Here is a 24751-nt window from a genome sequence, read left to right as displayed (position 1 = left end):
ATTGCAGCATAACTAAGGGAGGATTCAGGGTCACCTGGTCCAGCCCTAACTATATGCTTTAGCAAAAAGGAAAGTTTGAAGCCTAATCTTGAAAGTAGAGATAGTGTCTGTCTCCTGAATCCAAACTGGAAGTTGGTTCCACAGAAGAGGGGCCTGAAAACTGAAGGCTCTGCCTCCCATTCTACTTTTAAATACTCTAGGAACAACAAGTAGGCCTGCAGAGCGAGAGCGAAGTGCTCTAATAGGGTGATATGGTACTACAAGGTCATTAAGATAAGATGGGGCCTGATTATTTAAGACCTTGTATGTGAGGAGCAGGATTTTGAATTCTGGATTTAACAGGAAGCCAAAACAGGAGAAATCTGCTCTCTCTTTCTAGTCCCTGTCAGGACTCTTGCTGCAGCATTTTGGATTAGCTGAAGGCTTTTCAGGGAGTTTTTAGGACATCTGATAATAATGAATCACAGTCGTCCAGCCTGGAAGTAATAAATGCATGAACTAGTTTGTTAGTCATATCATTAGTGACGGACTAAATGTGTGAGTTTAATACTGGAACAACATTCAAAAAGTGAGGGCCGGCTTGACTGCAGTGAAACAGACTCTGTGCCTGTTTCTATAACCCGACAGTATCTGTTTGAGGCCACAGGAGGTTTTGTCTTGGCACAGATTGTTATTAAATCTGATATCATGACGATCGCTTTGAGCATTCATTATGTCTTCCTGCACAAAATAGCCACACTAACTGAATATTATAAATCCTGTCTTGGAGAAAAACCACAAGAAAAACCCCCAAAGTGGTGCAGCATTCTGCCAGCACTACACCTCTGGTTGTGTTATAGGCACACAAAGTTTTTCTTTGTAACATTACTATTTGAATACTGTGTAAATGTTTTGAACCACCTTGATTTCTTTAAATGGTATGATCTTTCTTCAGCAAGTCGATGAACTAGCTTTGATGGCAAGCTTTCCTTTAGCTTCAGAGGATGAGAGAAGAAGAGGCAGCTGTGCAGCAAAGACAGAAAAACTCCAGCTTCGTGTCTTTTTCATTGTAGCTGAAGTCCGGGACAAACTGCTCCTTTTCACCTCAATAAGAAACGCGTAATATTTTCTCTGAATACCAGACGATTCCATTTTTTCCTGAATCCTTTATCATCTGTAACTGAAAATAGTTGTGGGTGATTACTATACCTTTCTAATGTGACGTTGTTGTCCCTGCCTCTCTCTCTCCCTCCCGCTCTGTTCCTGTGCTACTGACTGTAACTACCCCCCTCCCCCTCTTTAAAACCTCAGAGGACTTTGAGCTCCATTTCTCTGAGTGTGTCTATGTGCACACCCAGGAACTTGAAGCTGCACACTCTTCCCACGCACTTCCTGTTGCTGCAGCTCAGACTTCCTCCTTCCTCCTCCTGAAGTCGAGTGTGGCTTTGTTCTCAAGTTATCATTGAAAAAGCACCGATGGCCAAAAAAAGAAAATTAAACTTTGAAAGGCCGCTGAAATCCTGGAGACATGTTGCTCAAGACCACTTATAAAGTTACTACGAAGGGTTGGCTGCAGCACAGCAGGCAGCGCAGCTCTTCTACTAACCAGAAGGTTGGTGGTTCGACCCCTGCTCCAGTCTACATGCCAAATACACTTGAGCTGTGTGTGGAGAGAGAAAGCACCTATGCAGAAAACTCATGGGAAAGGTGTTTGGAGTGCTCAGGTAGAAACTGCACCACCACAATGAAAGTCTCGCCTTCATTATTAGATGTAAACTCTACCGTGGTGGAGCACAGAGGTAAACTGTCCATGTGTGGGGACAACACTCGCAGCGATGCAAACGTCTGCATGAGAGCTCTCATTTTAAACCGTAGTCCCTATGACAAGAACAACGAAATGAAATACAGCGTTTTCTTTTTTCCAGGATTTATTTAACATGTGCAGTATTCACAAACATCCAACTGTAATTCGTAGGATGACGGTTCCATAACACACGGGCTGGAGACGAATAGCTGGGCCAAACCTGCAGTCTGAATTGATAAGACTAAGCTAAGAAGTGCATTGAATGTATCATATAAATAAGTGGCCACAGTGAATTAGTGCTTTCAGAGGAATACATTTATGTGGTTCAGGTAACTTAAAAGGAAGAAACCATCTTTCTGTGCTGCAGACTGCCGATGCTTCCCTGCACAAAGGATTCAGGCTGAAGCTCCTCCTGAGCCACTTCCAGCTACACTCGGGAACTTTGATACTTCTTGGAAAAAAAGACTTTTAGCAGATTTTTTCCCTTAACGGTTGCTGTGGCAACCTACGGCGCCTGTGTGGTACCCAAACCCACAGCATTTGCGTAAGCAGACAGCAGATTCACTACCTGCCTAGTTTCCAGTGTGAGTCTGGCTTCAATAAGCCAGTCCTCCACCACTCTCCTGGCCTCTCCTCTCAGCTGGTTCACCAGTTTAGCTGCTAGCTCCAGGTCCCCGTGCTCTAAGCAGTAGCTAGCATATGACAGAAGCTTGAATGGATCTAAATCCTCAGAGCTCAGCTGGCTGGGCGGAGCTTCCTGACTCTTCTCAAACAGCAGTGCAGCTTGAAGGTAGGACAAGAAATACTGATACAAGGAGTTACGAGATTCATCGATGAGAGCGACGCGGCGGGCCAGCGATCGCAAGGAGTTGAAACGGGCACGGAGAGAGGCCTCGCTGTACACGCCTCGCTGCAGGGATTTCTCTGGAAGAGCCGACGCCAGCGCCAAGGCAAAGTCGTTGTCTCGGCAGCTGTCGCGAACAGCCTGAGCGGCGTTCTCCAGAGGCACAGTGGGCACGTCGGCTTCAGCAGTCTTTAGGGAGTAACTGAGAGCCTCCACAGAGAGCCACAGCTGGTGGGCCTTACGAGCCTCGTCCTCTGCTACCACGTGGCCTGTGTTCAAAAGACAAAGAGATTTACATGACCGAGTGGAAAAGAACGTGTCTGTGTGCACGTGGACATCCAGTCCCTTTGCACACCAGAACCTGACTTTTAATATCACAGGAAAAAAATGATCCAACTATTCCAACATTCATCTACACACATCATCATTCCTACATGTGGTACTCCTCTGCAGCACTCCAGATAACAACCTACCCGACTAATCACTCAGTGCTATTTCTTTGCTTTTTTGGATGCGTGTATCTCTTACTGTCTATAGCTTCTTCCACCCCCTTCAGCCTCGCGTAGGCTGTGTTCATGTCCAAAGTGAAGTTGTCGAGCTGTTCCTGGGTCAGCTGACGGTAGCGAGTCTCCTGTTCCAGCATCTTACTGCTCAGTACCTGAACACAACCAAAGCATAGCTCTGAAGGGCTGAAGGATGAAAAGCACACAGCGTGCAACTCGCAGGAACAGAGTACGCTGCTGCAGCCTGACTCGTCTCAGGTGTCTTGGCCACGCCCCCTTTACAGGATATTAGTGGAAAAAAGCTTAAGATATGGCAGAACACAAGCTGTCAGCTTCCCGTATACAGCAGCATGTTTATTTTATCCTACGCTATATCACAGACCTCCAACAAAGCAAAGGCCATCAGAGTAAACACAAAACAGTTTAACACGTTTACTGAAGACAGAAGGTTGGAAAATAAAGAAATGATCCAGAGCAGCATCTTTGCTGCAGATGTCAGTAAGCTGTGGTCATGGTAGTGTTGCAGCATGAAGGAAGTGACCCTTCTTGTAAGTGCCAAGTCCTTTCAAATGCACTTAATGTTTCTAACAGCTCAACAATTATCAGCTGAGCTCAAGGTACAAGAGAAAAGATCAGTTTACTCAGATATGAAGAACGATGCGAGAAACAGGACGTGAGGAGAAACAAAGAGGGTTTTCAACCAAATACATTCATTACAATTCAAATGTGAGGTGAAGCAGAGTTTGGATTCTTTGTATTAATAATAGTTTATGGCAACAATGACACAAAGAGCTGTTTTACTTTGAGACAGTTCAAACATCTTCTTGACTGTTTTTACTTTTAGCATTTTGTGCCACTGTTAACATCTATTAGCAAACTTTCTGTAGGATGTTTGTCAGACAGACAGTGCAAGCTGGTTTTATGGATTGAGTAACTTAACCAAGCAGACCACGTTTTATTCAGTATATATTTTGTGTTTACTCTGGTTGCTTAGATGCTCCAAACCTGGCAACTCAGAGCCACTAGTGTCCTGTAAGTACTCATTTCTGATGTGTAAGCAGACTCTGGGGTAGAGAGATCACCTGCTCAGCCTCAGCTTTCAGCTCGTGCTCCTGGACTTTGAGCACATCTTGGACGTGGTCTGTGTGAGCTGCTGCCTGCCGCCGCAGCTGAGTCCTCATCTCTGCCTCCATCACTTCTCTTAACTCAGCCAGCTGCGTACACACAGAGGAAATCGTAACACGTTTTAGATACGCTCACGTTAACTGAAAAACCAGAACAATCTAAAGATATTTTTTCCTGCACCTTCCTCTCCTGGTCCAGCCGGGCATCTTCTTTGACATGTTGCAGGGCAGTGTTGACAGCGTTGTCCAGAGCTTTCTGGTCCTCGAGTTTCTGTTGCTCCAACGCTGCATCAATGTGGATCTTCTCTCTGACCTTCTGCTCAGCCAGCTCTCGGTTCAACTGGTCAATGCGACGATGTGCATGGGCGATCAGAGCGTTGAGGTCGTCTGTGGACAGTTTACCAGCTAACACACAAAAACAAGTTATCATTGAAAACGTACTTCCTGATCAGCACATAGTTTTGAATGTATGAAAGTAACTAAGAGTTACGGTGACATGCAAGAACGTGAGGTTTTGACTGTAAATGCACATTTCAAAAACCCCGTGGATGTTCAGACGGTGGACTTAGAGCCACCAAACGTTAGCTAACAAAAGACGCACAGAGCTTAAACAACATATTAGATTGTGATCCGATTCTATTTGACGTGCCTGTCACGAATGATACAGGTTATACTGATGTTATTAGTACTGAAACACTAATCATGTGTTGCTGTAGCCACAGACACTGAACGTCGCTCTAAAACCTCAACATCAGTATGGAAACCTAAATATTGCTCCTCAGAGGGGAAACGTTGTCACATTCTTTCACTGTACTGTCATCCATGTCAGCAACACAATGAGTGTCCTAATGCATGCTTAATAATCTGGGAAAGTAAATCCCAGACAGCTGATTCTGTTCTTCAGGACATGCCTCGCTCTGTTTATTATCGTACCAGCTGGGAGAAGGTGAAGGCGGCGGCATGAAAGACAGCTTCAGCCACACAAACAACCACATAATAACATGAACTGAGGCTACAGATCACGACTAATAACACTGCGCTGATGTTAGAGACCTGGCTTTATTCATCCATCCCAGACACCAGCTATGGCTAGCAGGCTACACGTAACATCTCTGTGGTTAGAGGCCTGAGGCTGCACGTGCACGTCGACCATCTGGGAGTCGAGCAGGTGCTTAAAGGTACATCTGTCACCGTCTTACAATGCTGTGACTGCAGCCCTTCCACCAACTCTGTGAATCGTACTCATGGCCATTCATCACTACACATGACAGTTTCCATATTAACACTCATGAAACTGACCTCAGGCCCATCGTTAGTCCGATTAGCGACCGATGAAAACACAATGTCCAGCTGAACAAATCGAATCAAACTTTGTGTGTGTAAAGACACGTGTTTGAGTGTGTATGCGTGCTCTTACTGAGCCCTTTCCAGTTGGCCTGGATCTCTGGAGTGAGACTGCTGACTTCCCTTTGAAACTGTCGTTTGGCTTCGTTAACCAGTTCACTGTACTGGGAGACGATCTTAGCCTCTGACTCTGCAGACTGAACCTTTAGTTGGTAACATTTGTTAGCAGAAGAACAGAGAGGTGTGAATAGAAAAGGACGAGTTAATAATCATGACAGTGGTGAAGATAACACAGCCAACACTTTAACTGCACATAGTGCTGGTCACTAGAGTTTAATAGGTCATACCACACACATGCTCACAGGGTGTGGGCAAAATGATAATCATATTTCTGATGACAGAGAAAAGGAAACATTTTATCGACACTCACAGCTTGCAGGCAGCAACATTTGTAAGGAAATGAGGAAAATCAAAGGCATTTTGTATCCTTGTTTTAAAATGAGTGTGTATCTACTGAAACAAGGCGCTGCCAGCAGTGCAAAGTAGTGATACAGTATTATATCCAGTCATATCTCAGCATAGAAGGAGCCTACGTAGCGCTCCCATCACATGGACTGGAGCTGCAAATATAGCTGCTGCTGCTGGGTTGAGTCACCTCCTCACAAGTTTTCTTGCCTATTTTACAAAGTACTGTGCTTTGATGCTAAGGTAGCTCTTATGTTTGGTACTGGCCAACAGAGGCTAACGTGCTGCTGTCACTTTCATTCAGTTTACAGCTGAGAGGTGCAAATGTGAACTTGAGCCTCAGAAAGGAAGCAAACAGGTCACTTTAATCTCCTGTAGTCGTCCACAATGCACCAAAAAAGAAAACAAACTTTACCTTCATGACCATTTTGTCCAAGTCCACAACCATGTTATGGAGATTCTCCTCTGCTGCTAAAACCAGCGGGCGAACAGAGGATATCTTCAGCCCTTTGGACTCGTCAATCACTGACCTGAGACTGTCCAAGGACTCGCTGCAAGGAAAGAGATGTGCTGATAAGGAAGACTGCCAAAATAATTGAGTTAGGCAGAGATGTACACGGCACGCTGCACTCATCACAGCCCTGAAAACTGAGTGATTATTACATCTTTCAGATTAACCTTGTGCCACACTGGTCATCAGAATTAAAGAAACACTTTTACTCCAAGCAGAAGAAATCACAATTTAAAGAAAGAACATTTATGATTTTCAAGCTAAGTGGAAAAGAAAGAATTCTTCTTCACACACATTCAAGTTTGTAATAAGTATGTTTGTGTGTGTGTGTTTGTGTTACTTGGCTTTCAACAGAGCGGCTCTGGCATCGTTCAAAGCCGTGGTTCTATCAGCAAGAGCAGCTTCCAGGTCCTTCCACTGGTTTGACTTCTCCTCAGGAAGAACCTAAGTTTAAGAAGAACTTCGATAAATCTACTGCAAAACAGTGATGCTTCCCATTCAGTGAGCCGTGGCTTAAACATTACTAATACAGCGCTGTGGTGGGTGGACCACACAGGCCACAGCAAGCAATGTATCTGATTAAAAACAAGAGTACGCAGGTCTTCAGTGACAGCGCTGCTGTGAGACGATGCAGACGAGCCCAGTCCAGTGGTCTGCAGGACATGTGGGCTTGAGGCAAAGATGGAGTCCTGCCTCATTCATCAGCCTCGATGGAGCGTTTGCAGGTGTGAGCTGGGGATGTCAAATAGATACATAGAAACATTCATGTGGAATTGAAACATATGGATACTTATTCGCAACAGTATCCATCAGACAGGCAGGCGGACAGCAGCTCCACCCTCACCATCAGCTGTAGTAGCAACACTGAACATTTACTGCCATCAGATTCTGTTTAGCAGTTATTAGAAATGTTTCCCTGACCAGCGCACATGTTACCATTAGTCATTTAATGTAAGGTAATACTATTACTTTGTTACTCTATTGAAGTAGGTATGTGTACTTTACTTGAGTATTTAATTTTTACTTATACTCCCTACATTTTGAAATAAATATCTGTGCTCTTTAGATTTACCAACAGACTCATCTATAGTTTATACTCCGAGGTTAGCGGACAGGAGGCGTGCAGGTATCTGTGCTACAGAAAAGGAAGCATGAAGTGTGCAAGTGGTCCCTGCATTAGTGGTTAGATCTGTCCCGACAAGAGTTACACAGAAACCAAACAGACTAAACCAGAGCTGTGAAACACTAAAGAGCTGTGCCCAGAGATTCTACTGTACTCTACTGAAAACAATCTGAACTGAACATCACAGGCTTCCTTCAGCCACACCAGCACACCGTCACTCTCCCTCCAGCCTGCGGCCTTTGGCTCAGATTCAGTCCATCACAGACGGTCCATTTACAAAAGTACTGGACGCTCCCCCTCAGCCCCCAGCAGACTGACCTACTGTATGAAAACCTCGGGGGACTTCCTTCTCGAGTTAACTCATTCACCACAGAACACTGGACTAAGTTCAAGGACTCAAACTCGTCCCAGGTTTTTAGTAGATGGACCGACAGTATCCAACGTCGCCTTCAAGCTGAGGGGTAAAAAAGGCCCTAAAGGGCACGGTGGCCTGTTTTGGTTTTCCAAAAGTACAATCACTGATTTGTACTTCATGTTACATTTGGAGTACCAGCTGAGCACAGTCCCCATTTGCTGGGGGTATTAAAACATAAAAGTTGGCACATGCCTTCCTTATGAAGTGCTTGCTGTTTACCTCTGCTTCCATAGCCTCCTTCAGTTTGTCTGTGTGCTGCATGATAGCCTGCAGGGCTGCTTCTTGCGCTCCTATGGCCTGCAGAGTAGCTTTGGCCGAGCTCGCCAGTGAGTCTTCAAGACTGGCTGATACCGCTGCAAAGCAATCACACAGGAAGACATTTACTGTCTATAAAATGACACGTCATTATTCAAGTGGTCAGTATGCAACAACGTCACTGTTTGTGTGTGTGTGTGTGTGTGTGTGTGTGTGTGTGTCATCCTACATGCTGAAATATCCTGTTCCTCCTGCTCTTGTTGAGCAAGTCTAGCAGCCACTTCTTCTACTGGACGCTCTTTCATTGGTTCTGTGGATGCAGGATGGACCGCTGTCGCCTCCTTGTGTTCATGGCACTCATTGCACTCTTCGAGAGAAAACACAAACACAGACCTAAAACAACCCCAGTAATCCTCGAGACTGCTGGACTTTCAGCCATGAAAGAACATGAAGTGCTATTATTGTATGTTCACAACACGAATGAAGTTTTTGCAAAACCTTTGCAAATGTAGATGCCTCAGTGACACTGCATGTTAAAAACATTTCAACTTTGGTGCAGATTTGCTTCTTGCTTCATATTCTGTCTCCGGCATTAAATGAAAACTACCGTAACTACTTACTCAACCTGAGCTATTGCACAAGTTAACTAGTCTCCATCCATGTTTCACACAACATGGAGAACTCATGGAGACCAGCAGGTTTGATGCACAATCAAACCTTCTTGCTGTGAGGTGCAAATGCTAATCACTACCATCATCCTGACCAACATAATAATCATATGTGCTGCATTTTAAAATGACTATTATTTTGTTTGTTTCAACGTTATGAATTTAATCGTGAACGTCTACAGATCCACAACAGAAAGCGTCCTCTATTGTGGAAGCTTGTAAGCTGTAAACAGCATTGGTCCTAGCACTGAACCCTGTGGAACTCCATAATTAACCTCAGTGTGTGAAGAGGACTCTACATTTACATGCACAAACTGGAGTCTATTAGATAGATATGATACAAACCACTGCAGCGCAGTACCTGTAATACCTACAGCATGTTCTAATCGCTCTAATAGGATATTATGGTCGACAGTATCGAACGCTGCACTGAGGTCTAGCAGGACAAGCACAGAGATGAGTCCACTGTCAGAGGCCATAAGAAGATCATTTGTAACCTTCACTAAAGCTGTTTCTGTGCTGTGATGAGCTCTGAAACCTGACTGAAACTCTTCAAATAAGCCTCTGCAGATGATCTGTTAGCTGTTTGACAACTACTCTTTCAAGGATGTTTGATATGAAAGGAAGGTTGGAGATTGGCCTATAATTAGCTAAGACTGCTGGGTCTAGAGATGCTTTTTGAGTAAAGGTTTAACTACAGCCAGCTTGAAGGCCTGTGGTACATAGCTGATTATTAGAGATAGGTTGATCATATTTAAGATCGAAGCATTAATTAATGGCAGGACTTCTTTGAGCAGTTTTGTAGGAATGGGGTCTAAAAGACACGTTGATGGTTTGGAGGAAGTAATTATTGAAGTTAACTCAGAAAGTGTTTGAGAATTATACCACGGAGTCAGGTACTTCTGATTAGAGACCTTAGTTTTCACAGGAGCTACAGTATCCAGAGTCGTACGTAGTGAGGAGGTGAAATTATTAACAAGATGATCGACCTCTGGAGCAGCGTTCAGATAGCTGCTCTGTGTTGGTACAGGGCACTGAAGATGATAACAGTGGGTGGATTATATTCTTAAACGTAGTCGCTGCACTTTCAGAAAGACGTCTACTGTGATGAAGTTACAGGTTACATGTATTACGAGAGTCGTTATTACTAAAGGAAGCCGACTAACTGAACATCTGAGCAGGAAAGTGCAGGAGAGAACGGTCGGTCGACTACAGACTCTGCATAAAGCACGTAAAGATAACATATCAATATTTAATTCAATTGGCTAAAACACTGCTGTGCTTGTAACAGGAACAGGAAGTGGTACTCTACTGCACAGAGCGCCAACACCAAGTCAGAGCTCCACCCAAAGGAGAGGATTTAATCGTATATACCATGTGCCCACTGTGGATTTGTCTGTGGTTTAGATACTGGCTCTTCTAAGCTGCCGCCCAGAATTTTGCTTTGTGCTGCATAATGACAATAAAGAAGGACAGCAGAGCGTGCAGTGGTTAGCACTGTAGCCTCACAGCAAGGTCCTGTTTCAGTGATGATACCTTTGACTGCTGCTGCCTCTGTGTCACATGGAGCAGGGACTGATGGGACCTCACCGATGGCTGAGATGATATGAGTCGCCTCTGCTGAGGCCTCTAAATGGGACACAAATACAGAAGGCAAGAGCCGCTCAGGAGCTTCCATGTGTGTCACCACGCGCAAAGCCACTCATACACATAGTAAAGACCATCCATCTACTGGTTTCATCATCACTTCAGCTACAGTGAGGTAGTATTTATGGCAGCATAATGGCTTTAAAGCTATCAAAGATACAATGGCTGCTACAAACTAAGAAGCCTAATAGCAGTGCAAAATGAAATTTCACACGGGAGCAGAGCAACAACAGGAGAGTATAGGAGAAGACAGCTTACCCTGAGAGGCTTCTGCTGGGGCTAAACAACAGAGCGCACATTTACAAACATCTCAAAGAAGAACGGGTGGAGCTAGCAGCTAACAGAGCACACCGCCCCCCCAGAGTGGAGAGTTTGCATCAGCAGATATTAAACGTTGGCTTGTCCCAGAGACATTTACAAGTGAGGCTGATTTGAATGAACTTGAATTAAAATAATATTAACTTCATCATGTAAATAATGATATTACGGCACTGTCGAGATGGCTGATGATCAGGCTGACTCTGGTGAACACTTTCATGAAACAACTGCATCCTTTGAACACCATCACAGTGGATTTTAAATCAAACTGTCAAGATGAGACTGAAGTGATGAAAGCTGAAAATCCTTCCAAGTCCATCGCTGCCTTTAATGTAGAATCCACGGACGTCACAAAACGCCACCTTTGGTTTTGCAACTGAAAGCGTGCTCTACAAGAGTCAGGTGACCAACTTTATACTATCACAGATTCCTGGTGCCATTTCAATCAGCAGTTACAATGTCAGCAAAAATAGTGACCTCGTACAGCACATTCCTTTACATGCATTATGAGGTGTCGCTAGATTTTCTTGCACGCTCAGTCGTCCAGGTAAAGAAATGTGGACGCAGCATCTTCAGCGTGTTAAAGTGGGTAAAATGCTCTCCCACTACGTTTTGACAGTCTACCTCTTCCAGGGTGTTCTTGAATTTGCTAAATGTTGCACAGGGTGTCCCCTAACCAAGGAAGGACTTTTGCGATTACCCACTTTAATCCCTCTGTCCTACAGGCTTCTCAGTGTCGCTGAGGTCGCAAGTGCATTTCTTCTTTTAAAGAATTTACCAGATTACTGACTCGGCCTCTCCTACAGTTGTTGCCAGCTCTCTCATACATCTGTTGGGTTTTCAGCGTAACGCTGGCCTCACTCACTGTACCAACATCACTTTGGAGCGCTTACTGCAAATTCCAGAAAAACAAACCAAACACAAGTCCAACTTTATCTGTTTCATTTGTAATGGAGTCCTTACAAACTTTGTCTCTGAAAGTGGTTTATTAGATATACAAGTGTCTATAATGAATAACTCAATAATCCAATACTAGTGTTAGAATCCTTGAAATGAAGCTGCGCTGGAATCACATCTTGGCTGAGTTCAAACCCACTGTGGTGGTGTACAAACACAACAGCCCCTTACTGTCACTGCACAGATGCAATGAAACTGTGGGCGCTCCACCCGACTACTGTGAACGAACTATAACAAAACGGAAACAGAAATAAAGCTGATAGAATCAGAGCACATGATAAAAGGCAGATGGCAACATGAAGCCATGAGTTATAATGACAGTGGGCGTCACACTTACCCTCTAGGCTCTGTGCAGGCTGACTGGGGGCGGGGCTGGAGTCTTTGACCGGACCCTCGGCTCCCTCCTTCTTCACTTGTTTTTCTATCATAGAGGGCGGCTGGGCCAACTCCACCTTAACAGCAACCATTTAAATCGAAGCATACGTTATTACAGTGTGGTTCTAAAAACGTGGTTATTCTTTCTATACAAATATTTAGATTGTATTGTGTGGAAGTTTATTAGCTGATATCACCAATTCTGAGTCGAATTTTAACAGACACACACTGGAAAGGTGGAGGTATGGGGGTGGAGGTATGGGGGTGGAGGTATGGGGCTTCAATGCAGTCTGATCATTTGAAAAGCCATTGTAACGTACAGTGAATCCTCCTTAAACCATCAGAGACCAGACACTCACACATGGAGAGCCAGTAAAAGAAAAAATGCTCGACTTCAATTCTTCTGAACTGACGGTGAAACACAAACAAACTTTGTGTCCTGTAACTATGACTAGGATGAGCTGAGCACCGTACCCGTTTCTTTATGGGGAGGCCAGGATCTTGGGCAGCGGGTCCCAAAGCCAAACCCAGCAGCCAGTCTGAGTACGGGACGTTCTTCTCAACCGCTGCTCTGAACTTATGGTCCCATTTGGCGTAGAGTACGGTCCCTCCAATGCCACCACTTACTGTCAGCAAGCCGGCAACAACCACTTTGGAAGCACTACTGAAATGAAAAAGGACAAGCAGACATGAATGAATGGACAGTCTCGCTAACAGCCTTTGCACTCTGTGTGTATCCTAGTTCAGCCGACTTGCATATAGTGATCTCAGGAGGAAAGCGATGCTGTAGAAGCGGCACGCTCTTCACTACGATAGCACTGAAGATCTTCTCTTGAGGATGAGAGATCCGTGTTTTGAAACGACAGGGAGCAGTCGCATGTAAACATGGAGCCAGAGCGCAGCGGCCAGCGGGACACAGATTTTGGTGGCAGGCACAGCACATGTCGCATCCATGTGGGAGGCCCTTAAGAAGACAGCTGAAGCCCATGTGCTAGTCCTAAACAATTCATTAGTGTACTGTGTGTGTTGGTGTGTGAATGGGCTCATTGAGTCAGCACGGAGAAGATCTTGGAGAACGCACGGCTGCCGTGAACACTCAGAACAAGAGCTCTGAGTGAAAAACTGGATTACATCTGGAGGGGCTCGCTCGAACAACACCTTTGAGCGCAAATTGGATCACATCTTGGGGAAGTGCACTGCGGTCGTGAGTTCTCAGAACCTGCTCTTTGCGCAAAAAGAACGACAACATCACGAACGTAAGTTTGATAACATCGTAGAAAGCTCGCGGCTCTCCAACGGGAGATTGAGAGACCAGTGTTGGACTGTAGAACTGCTTTGAAATTCATATGAGCTGTTCGCACTAAAGTAAAAAGCACCATCACTTCATGCGGAGACCCCTTCGGCGCCAGCTGCAGCCTCAAGGCTGGAGCTGAACAACACACCCTGATAACGACTGTGTTTAGACTGTTCCCCCCATTCCATGCAAGGCCACCTGGGTTGGCTGGATGCGCTGTCTACGCCGGCTCTCTCTTACCCTTTACCCGCCCCTGTTGCTTGTCTTGTGTTTCTATGGTGTATTGATAGTCATGTGCTTTTGTGCTGAGGTGTTTTTTCTGTTATCAAACTGTTCTCCCACTAGGAGCTCAGTCTGAGTGGAGTTTTTTTCTCCTCCTCTCACCTCATGTAGTGTATTTTCGTTGTTTTTTCCTATCAGCCGACCTTCTGACGTGTCTCCCCAATGTGATGTTTGTGTAAAGTTGGTCAGAAGGTTCCTTTGTAAGTGCCCATGCGCCATTAGCGTGCTGCCTGCTGTAACCCTAATTTCCTTCGGGATTAATAAAGTATTCTGATTACCTGCTCTCTCCTGCTGTGTAGTGCCGACACTGCTGCAGACTGGTAAGAGGGATTCTCCTGTAGTTCTTCTGGAAAGTGGTGAGGAAAGTGTGGCAGTGAAAAGAAATCCATGTCACACAGATCCAGAACGGGCACACATTCACAGCAAGCACAGAGCAACAAATTTCAGTGCAAGCAACAGACTACACAATGTTTTCCTTATCGTCATATAAAAAATTGGGGAATTAGGTGCAGAGATGCTGTTCATAAGGTAAAAACAGACTTTGTGCAATTCTAACAAGCCTGAAAATCAGTACTTTGTCTGAACACCTTTACTCTTCAAAACAGCCTGAGCACTCTGAGCCATGCTTTCTTGTAATTACATTAAATAGCCTTCAGAAACAGAGGTTTCATTCTGTGTCAGGATGATGCCACACTGCTTGGATAGACACGGGTTAGTTTCAGGACAGCTTCATCAATTGAATTTTTCAGAGGGAAGGTGGCAGTCAAGAAACCACTGATTTAGAGGAGAAACAGACAGGGGTGGGTGTGCCAACATAAACAAGGACTGGACTGAAAGAGCGCAGAGCGCAGTCCCAGGAACAGCTAAGATACTGCGCAGAGCAGCCGAGCTGGAAGGGTCGACCGCCCGCAGAGGCGCAGTGCTATACCGACAGGTCGATCACAACCAGCTAATCAGCATTTGATGATTTCAATTTTAAATTTCATGATATTCACGTCACACACGAGCTTGCCCATTAACTGTAGCGTAAGCAATATATGGGTTTTAGTAATAAGTAAGTAATAAGTTTAGCACAGTTTTTCACTTGCTGTTAAATCATAAAAATAATTAATTTGTCGTCATTAAATCTAAACAACAATAAGCAAAACTGTTGATTTACCATTTAAAACAGATCAGCAAATGAAGTACAAAGCATGATTTCTGAGCAGTAAACTGCATTCTTATTTTGTAAATACAGATTCAGGTACATGGCGAACACATCCAAGCTGAGTCCGGCAGAGACGAACATGTTTCCGTGTCCGGTGGAAAGAAGAGCCGAGGTGCAACAGTGTGATGCTGTAGCCCAGGGATGTCGAACTTATTCCGGCCCACTTTAACAGGTGAGAGCCACCTTTCTGTCACTGTACAGAAGTCTGGCTGCACACTTAATCCCAGAAACAGAACATAAAGTTTTCGAGAACGCACATCATGCGTTAGTATTTGTGGATTTTACGAAGACAACCTGCAGCGTTTGTTCTGATTCATTATAAATACCAAGTCTACGTGCAAACGCGTTTAAAGGCTAGTGCCGCTACTAGCATAAAATACTGCTCCGGTTAGCTGGTATCAAACCTGTGGCCGATAAAAGGTCAAACAGACAAGTTTTGGTTTTTGCCATGATGATCTCTCCGCTCAAACTTAGCCAAACTCGTTAGCTTGGTTATGCTTAAAACGCCATTATCCATCTGTCACCGGAAGAAACCCGGCTAACGTTAGCATGCTGCGCTGTTCTGACAGCGTCCACAACCAATTGCATGGCATCAAATACAGCGCTCGACAGCACCGAAGAGTTAACAGCCCGAACTAGTAAATTCACTGTGGCACCTTGAAGCAGGCTCTGGGTCACTGAATGACAACACGCTAACGTTAGCCCGCGGCTGCGGAGCAGGCTTACCCGGGCGGTAGCATTAGCCCCTCTCAGACACGCTCTCAGCATGGTCTTCTCCTGCTTTGGTTTCTGAGTTCGTAAATAAATTGACCTGCACAGAAACAGATAAATTCTTTGCTGCTCTTCTTCGTCTTCTCGCGCACTCTTCTTCTCCTCAGTACTTTGCGTGGATTAAACGTTTGCGTGCACAACAGCGCCCCCTTATGTTGTTCCCGTCATTCTTCCATCTTTTTTGATGTCCCACACATAGATTTATAAGAGCACACAAATCAGTTTGTCCACCTTCGTCCAAGCCTCGATCGAAGACATAAGTCAGACAGATGATCCTTATTTCCCCAGCGCTCCTAAACTAAGCTAAACAGATTCTCACCAGTGCCGGGCAGTTCTGGTTATCTATACTCTCTAGCATACAACACTGGTTATGTGTGAGCTCGTACAGTATTCAACACACATTTTCCACTAATTACTACATCAGCTGTGTGAAGTGTGTCAGAGAAACTCTGGTTTCAAAGTCACTATTTAAATCTGTGGCATGCTGTCCAATGATGGACCAAGTTTTCAACAGTTTTTAGCCAAAAAAAAAAATTCACAAAAAAAGAAGAAACATTGATTTTTCTTGTTTGTTTTATTTATTTGTTTGTTTATTTCAAGTTCTATTAAAGATACAGCAGTAAGAAACAATTACATTTGTATTAAAACAAAAAGCCACAGCCCAATATTTCTCAAGGATAACTCAAAACAACATCATTGCCTCCGTTTCTATTAAGACGACTCCTCCGAGTTCAGACAGTTTCTATGCATCTGGAATCTTCTCAGGTAGAATATGAGAGACGTAAGCTCGCATTTGCACAAAACTAGATGCACACTCCAACAGGCCTCTCACTGGTACAGCAAGTGGGGTTTTTTTTGAATACCAAATTCTGAAACATGCGTCGTTAAAAATGTAAAATCTTGTCATAAAATACTCGGAACAGATAAACTACAACAAATGGCCCAAACGATGGATGGAGAAACATATGGTGAAAACAAAACTCAATATTAATAATAATCAGTGACTACCAGCCAAAGACACAGAGTGTGTCCACACAGACTCTTAGCTGGCAGCTGCAGCAGTTTTTTCTGAGTGGACTGTGTGAAGTCGATGTGGGGGGAGGACTGAACCATTCAATAACAAGCTATGAAATATTAGGCTCTGCCGTCCTTTGTACTTTGACCGGAGTACCGCAGTCTTCATCCTGAACAACACAACACAAACAATATCATTTAATACAGTGTTTGTAAGGGTGGCTTTTTCATCTGTGGATTAAACTTTGCACAACAAGTAAGGAGACCTGTGTTTGCTCCCATTGGACAGCCTGCTTGTTTCACCTTAAATGGGCCACATTTGCCAGAATAAACCAGAATAAACAGCAGAGTTGAGCAAAGAGAAAGCTGAGCAAACACGCTTCCTTTCTTTTTGTGCCAAGTTTACAAGCAATCCCACCATCATCATCATCATCATCATCTTTATTTTCTTAAAAACTGATGATCGTCTAAACAATGGACCAGATAAATATTTAAACCAAGGTTCCAGAAAGATTCAGTCAAAACCTCTGAATCAAACGCTACGATTGTCAGTCGTCAGCACGTGTGGGCCTCGACATTTCAGCAGCACCTCAGTGACTTCCACTCACCTCCACTGACAGGCTGTGTATCGGCAGCGAGGTCTGGGTGTTCTGGGAGTCAGTAATGGTTGGGAAATCTAGTTCAATGTCCATTACATCATCAAGGTTGAGCTCCTCACTGGTGGGAGAAGGAGAAATATACACATCATACATGAGGACGGCCAGCAGCTGACTGACGACGTGCAGAATGTGTACGAGTGTCTTACACGACATCGAGGGTCTTGTCCTGGCCTTCCTCTGCAGGGGGGTCCCAGGCGTGTAGTTTGACCTTCCACAGTTTGATCTGCTGGTCCCAGGAGCGACGACTGTACTTCCTGAACTTATTGGGAGTTTTTGGATGAACGCCTGGCTGACGCATGTGTCTGAAAAGAAGAAACACGAGGGTTAATGCTGACCAGTGTATTACACACACCAGCAGCGGGCAGGCTTTACACTGGATGCTCCACAGCACGCGTCTCTGTCGACCTACTTAGGAACTTCTTTGATGTAGCGGTCGTAGGCCAGCGTGTTCTTGCCATAGTTGATCTGTTTCTGTCGTCGTAGCAACACAGCTTCATCGGTTTCCATGTTATCTCCCTCTCTGGAGTCACAGCTGCAGCACACAGACACATTTAGTCCCGTGCACACAACTCTAACATTCAACGCGACAAGAGCCCGACTTCCTTCATAATGATTTTACTCGTAAATGATTGTAAACACAAAGTTTCCAAAAAATTTAAAAGTTACTGTCGTGTTAAACAAGCCTGTGTTACCGTTTAATGAACAAAACTCGGAGTTTTTACATTAGTAACGAGCTCAAAGCCGTGACATGGCAGTTAAAGCGATGTTTGACACGTCGTGTTTCAGCCTCGCTGTCACAAGGACAGAAACCCTCATCGTCTCATAGCAGATATGATATTTATCGCATCATATTCTGATGCTGAGCACTTTACTTTTTGTTACCACATAACTGAGCTCCATTAGTGCAATCTGTTTTACCGTACTCGCTGCTTTGTTCGGTGATACTGCATTGATTTTATTTCATGTTTCCATCATTTTTGGGATGAATACATTTTGTCTTGCCTTATTTAATGGTAAAACTACATTGCACACTTGTATAGCTGCAGGTGGACATGTGGTTTGAGAAGCGAGTGTTCCATCAGTTCGTGAATATTCTGAGTTTAAAGGTCTGTGAGAGAATGAGATACCTTCCAGACGAGCCAGACGAGGCCCTTCTCTCCCTCTGGGTGAATTCTGCCCCCAGTATCCTCCTCCTGTAACTGAACACAGTGCAAACAGTGAGTCTGCAATCCAAAACAGGAAGAGAGTATCTGCTTTCATGTGCTTAAAAGACACCTGAAATGATGCAGAAACTGTTTAATTACCGCTGCATGTCTCTGTGCACATCCCTCCTCATCTCATCGTCCTCCACCTGGCTGCCCCAGTCAGCCTGCCGACCACAGCGGGACACTGAGCCTGTGCCCTCTGGTGTAGTGAAGCTAAGAGGACAATACCACAGGTTACACACACACAGGGATGTTACTGCTACAGTTCCAGCAGATGTCGTGGCCACATGTTGGTAATGGAGTCAGTAACCTGATTTTTAGAGTGGTTCATTAGCAGAGACTGGCTTGCTTCACTCAGTTATAGTGTAGTTAGATTTTTTTAAACACTACCATTCAAACTAAAATCATTCTAATAATTGTTTTTCTTTTTCTTCTCGAGCCTACACTGGAGTTTGGATGTGAACTACACAGACCAATGAAATTCTCACACTGCACGGTCTACATTTAACAAAGCACCTTTGAGCAGGGCCATTGAAGCTGTGGGTTTTTGGTCCAGTCTGAAACATTTCCCCAACAAACGCCAAAAACCCACAAAGCTTCAGCCGCCTCGTGGCTTTTCAGTTACAAGTCCGCTGCCTTACATGTTTATCACTTTCCACATTAACTGATCTTACTCTCACCTAGTATGTCTGCGATCAGGGTGTTTGTAGCTGGAGTCGGTGTGTCCGTTCCTTCCTCTATCGATATCATCTGCCTCGCTGTTGCTCCGCAGGCTCCCATTGATCCCCCTCTTCCTGCAGTGGGACCACCGAGATGGGCCAAAGCTACACAAGAAGACACAAAACACGTGCAGATTTAAACATGCTAATTCATTCTTGTTTTGATATTAGATTTCTGCAAACACGTCTCAAAAACATTCTCTTCTGTGTCAAATTAGAAAAAATAAATCACGGCTGTTAAAAATGCAAAAGCAGCAAATACATGCATGGACTGCAAACACACGGTGGGACGCACGGTCCCACGCAGGAAAGCACTCATGATCGTTTCACGTCTCCGTATTCAAAAATGGCAAAGCTGCACTAACTGTTTCAAAATCCGGGAATTTCTTTTAAACCTTCTTAGACAGATTAAAGTCTAGAGAAGCTGAACTTTCTTCAATAATAAATGGTTAGTTGAGTACAGTGGGTAAAACTGGAGCCATACACTTCCTTTAATAGACTATTTCTCCCGCCAACTTCTTCCGATTGTGCGGACCATCATCCATCTGTGACTCTTGTTTTTCCTGGAGGGCACTTAGGATTCTAATATCAGACGTTACAACTACAGCTGTTAACCACCTGTCACGGTTCATCCACTCACTTGTGTGTTACACTTAGCATTCACAGTCCACAATGTACTCGAGCGTTAGCTTTAGCAGTTGTCTGTATTTAACGCCTTACCGTCACCTTTTTACCCGCACTGTTAGCTAGCGTCACTGTCAGGTCCACTGTTCACGACAGACCTGCTACAGACTGCTAGCTTCTACGAGCTTAAAGAAAATAAGGTAACCATAGATACTAGCAAGAACACAGCGTGTACTAGAGTCACGCGGGTCCATCAGGTACAACAAATGTTTTTTAGCCTTCAAAATGTCCAGATCATCTTTGCAGACAAAGGTTAAGCTAATCTGACGCAGTGGCTTCCATTTAACGAACACAGACAAAGGTTTAGCCGCTAATGACAGACTGAGGCGGGAATGTAAACAGACCTTTTTTCGTGCTCGATGTTGTGATCCTCACGTCGCCGCTCTTTGGTCCAGTCAGACATGTTCTCGGTTAAAAAACAAGACTGCGTAGCAGGAGACTTCTTTGTGCTCAGCTGGGAACTTACAGCACCTACAGTCTGAAGATACGCGCCAACTCTGAAAGACGCGCGACCTCAAACGAGCCAATTGGTCACGTGGCCGGAAGTAGGAACGGAGGAAGACCACAGCTGTCGAATATGTGCTGGGCTGAAAGAGCGTGCTCACGCTGTGTCTATGGCGTTATTTTTGTGCAAATAACGCCATGTGTATCCCCCTCTGGCAATAGTCGTGCGGTTTTCTTGTGGCCTCTGGTATACACAGCTTCTCTGAGCTGGCTCCAGGATGTTTAACTGCGGATGTGCTCGATCGACGAGTGGCCAGAGAAGGGGCGGGTCTAAGGTGCTGCGCTCCGCCTTCTTCTTCTTCTTCTTCTTTATATGGTTGGCAAACAGCAAAATGACGCATTACAGCCACCAACTGGTGTGGAGTGTGGACCGAAAAGACAAGAGAAAAAAAATCAAATCCTCCTGAACAAATGGGTCTGCCTTAAGAACCAAAACACAGCCTGATAACTTTCACTTATAGAGTTCGTGCGAAATAAATCAAGCAAGTCCAACTTCACTCTCATATCGTCCAGCTTTTTGATCAGTTGTCTCCTTTCAGCATCATACTTAATGCAATAAAACGTGTTCTGTTGTTTCCTGTTCCCTACTGCAGTCACACTCCCCTGTACAGTGTTTTCCTATTAAAAACAATGTGCTATTTTATTTATTTATTTATTTTTAGAAAGAGGGGCAATACATATTAATGAACATTTTAACAAATGTAAATATGCCAGATTACAGCCTTGGGCTAATTTCCATCTGCAGACCCTCTGGTAGGTTGGTGTTAAACACAAGTTAGTAAAAAGATACAGAGACACTATTTACAGGTCATGTGACAAGGACAAAAACAGTGATCACATTATACTAGAACAAACAATGACGAGGAGAGTGGACACAGAGGACAGTATAGATAACAATAACGGAAACACATCAATTATATTGCACAAACCCCAGTATTGCACATGCCCTGACTGTCCTGATACTGCACTGACCCACTGCACTAACAGTTGTTTCCCTTTTTGTAATACACTAACTCTTTTTCCCGTCCAATATAAAACATGATTATTAAACATAATCACATGTTTGTGTGTCCCTCAGCCGCCCTTTTAGGTGACTCATAAAGATGGGTAGACTTGTACTTCCCTCACTGACAGTGGAAGACTATTCCAGAAGCTCACTCCCTGATATGACAGAGCATCTGTGAAAAGGTGCTCCGTCTGAGTGCCAGTTCACAATCACCTCTAACAGCGGCTCGAGTCAGTCGAGACCCGGCAACACTGCTAGACTTTTGTTTAATAAAATCACTGATTGGTGGAGGCGCCAGACCATGTATAACTTTGTATAATAGACAGGCAGATTTAAATGATTTGAAATTAGTAAAATTTAAAAACTTGGATTTTTCTAAAATTTGACAATGGTGATATGAAAAAGGGGTTTTCATCTAATATTTTCAATGCTCTCTTGTAGCACACTTCAATTGGCCCAATAGCAGCAAAGCTCGTATAGCACCAGCTTGTAATACAGTATTCAATATGAGCCGGTATCATAGAGTGCAGGAATGTAATCGCTGCTGTGTCTGTTAATGATGTGCAGATATGTCTGAAGTTCTGTATATTAACATTTACAGTTTTCACTACTTTTTTAACGTGTTTTTAAAGGATAATTTAGAGTCTAGTAGCACTCCCAAACACTTAAATTCCTCAACATTAATTAGTTCTTGTGCACCCAAGCAGACTTTTACTGCAGCCACGGTTGTTTTAGGTTTACTGAAAAACATTGATACGGTCTTTTTAACATTAAGGCACAGGCATGAGTCATTCAGCCATTTTTGTAAATCATGTAATGCCAGTGAAAGCTGATGGGCTGCATCATCAGCAGTTCTGGCTTGTGTAAAAATTACCGTATCATCAGCATGCATATTCAAACCAGTGTGTCCGAATCTAAGTCGAGATATAACCATGTCGGAATGTGCCATTTATAAGAAGCACGTGGCAGCAGTTTAGTCCACAGAGATATCATGTTCATATGGTGGAAGAGTTCGTAATGCTGTAGAGAGACTGCATCACAATAGTTTCCCCCCATAGCCCATAAAAATAATTACATCTTACTGTCTTATATTTAAGTGCTGTGATCCGGTGGAACTCCATTCTGCTGATATCATTCCGGTAAAAGCTTTCCTAGTTGTGACATTAGACAAATTTAATTAGATGTGCATTCACCAGAATCTCAGGAAGCTGTGACTTTACATTTTGTGACTTAGAACAATAAGGTCCTGCAGTCCCTGATTCTGATTATTAGATTTGGAGCAGAAGGTGTCAGGTGTTATATTACCAGTGTCATTTAATAGGTGCATCATATACCAGATTCTGTTCTCCTGCCAGTTTATTTAGCAATAAATCTTTATTCCTAAATACCACATATCTACTGTTCCACAGTGGTGGATTATGAGGGCTGAAGTTGCTTGTAGATAATTTCAGTATAATAATTATGAATGAAATTAGTCTTTGTGTTTTTCTGTCACAATCACATCTTAGAAGAAAACTCGTGACCCACGGCTTCTTAAATATTCAGTTAATGATATTAAACATCAAACTGTCTGTTTTTAAAAGAAATCTTAGCCATTTTATTTAAATGGTAACATTAATGCACTCGACAATAATGACTTTCATTCCTCTATTTACACTCTTTATTTATTATTGCTTTTCTAATGTAGTGCATTTTTCTAAATTAAGTGAAGTTAGCCTTGTTTATAGCTTTTACTGCAGTCTTGGAAAGTGGCCAGGACCAAACTGGAGTCTTCAGATGCATTCCATCTTTAGTAAGTTAATTATGTCTATAACGTTTTCCCTAAATCCAAGCAACTCTGAGGAAAGACTGGAAATTAAATAAAAACTCATTTAACCCAACATTGTTTTTATTTATGTGCACAGGAGCTGTTCAATAACAGAAATACTGATGTAAATAGTATCTAAAAAAGACAAATCCAAAGCACACACATGACTGTATTACTATAAACTGTTACAGTGAATGTCTGCACGCCACAGTAGCTTGGAGCATTTAAAGCCACAGAGCCAGTGTTGTTGCCTACAGCTTGTCACAGAGTTTTGTCATAGCGCTGCTGACTCAGCCTCCTGGAGACGTTGCTTTCGTAAGCTCCCCTCCTTTTCCTGAGAGGTGCTGGTGTTTACATGGATGTGCTCGTGGTGCTGGCTGGGCTCTGTACCAGTACTGGGTTCCTCTGGTTTCATACCTAGCTCTGTGGTCGGCATGAAGCTGGACACTCTGGTGACAGTGGCAGAGAAAAGGACATTAAAGAAACTGATGGACATTATGAACAATGCCGGGCATCCTCTGCACACGGCCATTAACAACCAGAAGAGTCTGTTCAGTGACAGGTTGCTTCTCCCAAAGACAAGAACTAACAGACTTAAAAACTCCTTTGTCCCACACGCCATCAGACTGTTTAACTCCTCTCTGGAGGGGAGAGGGAGGGGAAACAGGAGGACAAAGGAGGGGGGAACAACTAAGCTGTAGTGCCTCTTCACCTCACTGTACAATACCTTGTGCAATACTTTTGTAAATAGTCAACGGTGCAATAGACTCAATACTTGAAATGTGCAATTCACTTGTATTTTTATTTTTATTCCTATTTATTCTATTTATCCCCTTTGTATATTTTATTTATATTGTCTCTGTATTTATATATGTGTGTGTGTGTGTGTGTGTGTGTGTGTGTGTGTGTGTGTGTGTGTGTGTGTGTGTGTGTGTGTGTGTGTATATATATATAATATTCTGTAACTGTAACTTCGGTCGTTGCTGTGCTTTTTTGGAAATCGAATTTCCCAGAGGAACCCACCCGAGGGATTAATAAAGTTCTATCTAATCTAATCTAATCTAACCTCAGTACCATTTGGGAATAAGGGAATGCAATGTTGTATTGGCCACAAGGAGACTGCCCATTTCACTAAAAAACTGGAAAAGAACTGTTCCCTTTCCATTTGATTTACTATTGTCGTTCACTTTGCAGACATCAACACGTGTATTCCACCTGCACACTTTGTCTGGGCAGAAAGGCTTAAAACTGGCCTGACAACTTCTCT

The 24751-nt window shown here is 43.8% G+C and overlaps 2 protein-coding genes across 5 annotated transcripts; both read right to left on the bottom strand.

The window, feature by feature from the left end:
- Window positions 1-1889: 1889 nt before the first annotated feature.
- On the bottom strand, window positions 1890-16011 carry immt (inner membrane protein, mitochondrial (mitofilin)). Of its 4 annotated transcripts, none has more exons than XM_012923405.3 (15): window positions 15842-16011; window positions 14187-14254; window positions 12807-12996; window positions 12295-12409; window positions 10941-10961; window positions 10572-10664; window positions 8597-8734; window positions 8332-8465; window positions 6915-7018; window positions 6479-6614; window positions 5672-5801; window positions 4436-4659; window positions 4213-4344; window positions 3156-3285; window positions 1890-2896 (listed from the first exon to the last, which is right to left on the bottom strand). In XM_012923405.3, the coding sequence occupies exons 1-15, from the start codon at window positions 15881-15883 to the stop codon at window positions 2289-2291; spliced, it is 2265 nt and encodes a 754-aa protein (XP_012778859.3). In that variant the 5' UTR covers window positions 15884-16011; the 3' UTR covers window positions 1890-2288. The 4 variants fall into 4 exon arrangements, with proteins under 4 accessions (XP_012778859.3, XP_024659603.2, XP_024659604.2 ...); XM_024803835.2 differs by having other exon boundaries at window positions 12807-12993; XM_024803836.2 differs by lacking the exon at window positions 10941-10961 and having other exon boundaries at window positions 15842-16010.
- Window positions 16012-16445: 434 nt separating this feature from the next.
- Window positions 16446-20963, bottom strand: slbp (stem-loop histone mRNA binding protein). Its single transcript, XM_004566630.3, has 8 exons — window positions 20512-20963; window positions 19445-19588; window positions 18864-18977; window positions 18687-18758; window positions 17969-18091; window positions 17706-17861; window positions 17509-17617; window positions 16446-17070 (listed from the first exon to the last, which is right to left on the bottom strand). Exons 1-8 carry the CDS (start codon window positions 20568-20570, stop codon window positions 17011-17013), a joined length of 837 nt encoding a protein of 278 aa, XP_004566687.2. The 5' UTR covers window positions 20571-20963; the 3' UTR covers window positions 16446-17010.
- Window positions 20964-24751: the final 3788 nt, after the last annotated feature.

This window comes from Maylandia zebra, linkage group LG2 (genome assembly GCF_041146795.1).
Source record: "Maylandia zebra isolate NMK-2024a linkage group LG2, Mzebra_GT3a, whole genome shotgun sequence".
In the NCBI taxonomy this organism is placed as follows: Eukaryota; Metazoa; Chordata; class Actinopteri; order Cichliformes; family Cichlidae; genus Maylandia; species Maylandia zebra.
This window is presented reverse-complemented; position numbering and strand designations above follow the sequence as displayed.

Excerpts from the sequence above, each read along its gene's own strand:
- immt (XM_012923405.3), bottom strand. The coding sequence starts at position 15,883 with ATGCTGAGAGCGTGTCTGAGAGGGGCTAATGCTACCGCCCGG. Across the intron at positions 4,345-4,435 it reads GGCTGGACCAGGAGAGGAAG|CTGGCTGAGTTAAGAGAAGT; the intron begins GTGCAGGAAAAA and ends GTGTGTACGCAG. Across the intron at positions 3,286-4,212 it reads TGAAAGCTGAGGCTGAGCAG|GTACTGAGCAGTAAGATGCT; the intron begins GTGATCTCTCTA and ends GGTTGTGTTCAG.
- slbp (XM_004566630.3), bottom strand. The coding sequence starts at position 20,570 with ATGTCTGACTGGACCAAAGAGCGGCGACGTGAGGATCACAACATCGAG. Across the intron at positions 17,862-17,968 it reads TACATCAAAGAAGTTCCTAA|ACACATGCGTCAGCCAGGCG; the intron begins GTAGGTCGACAG and ends TCTTCTTTTCAG. Across the intron at positions 17,071-17,508 it reads TACACAGCCTGTCAGTGGAG|GATGAAGACTGCGGTACTCC; the intron begins GTGAGTGGAAGT and ends TGTGTTGTTCAG.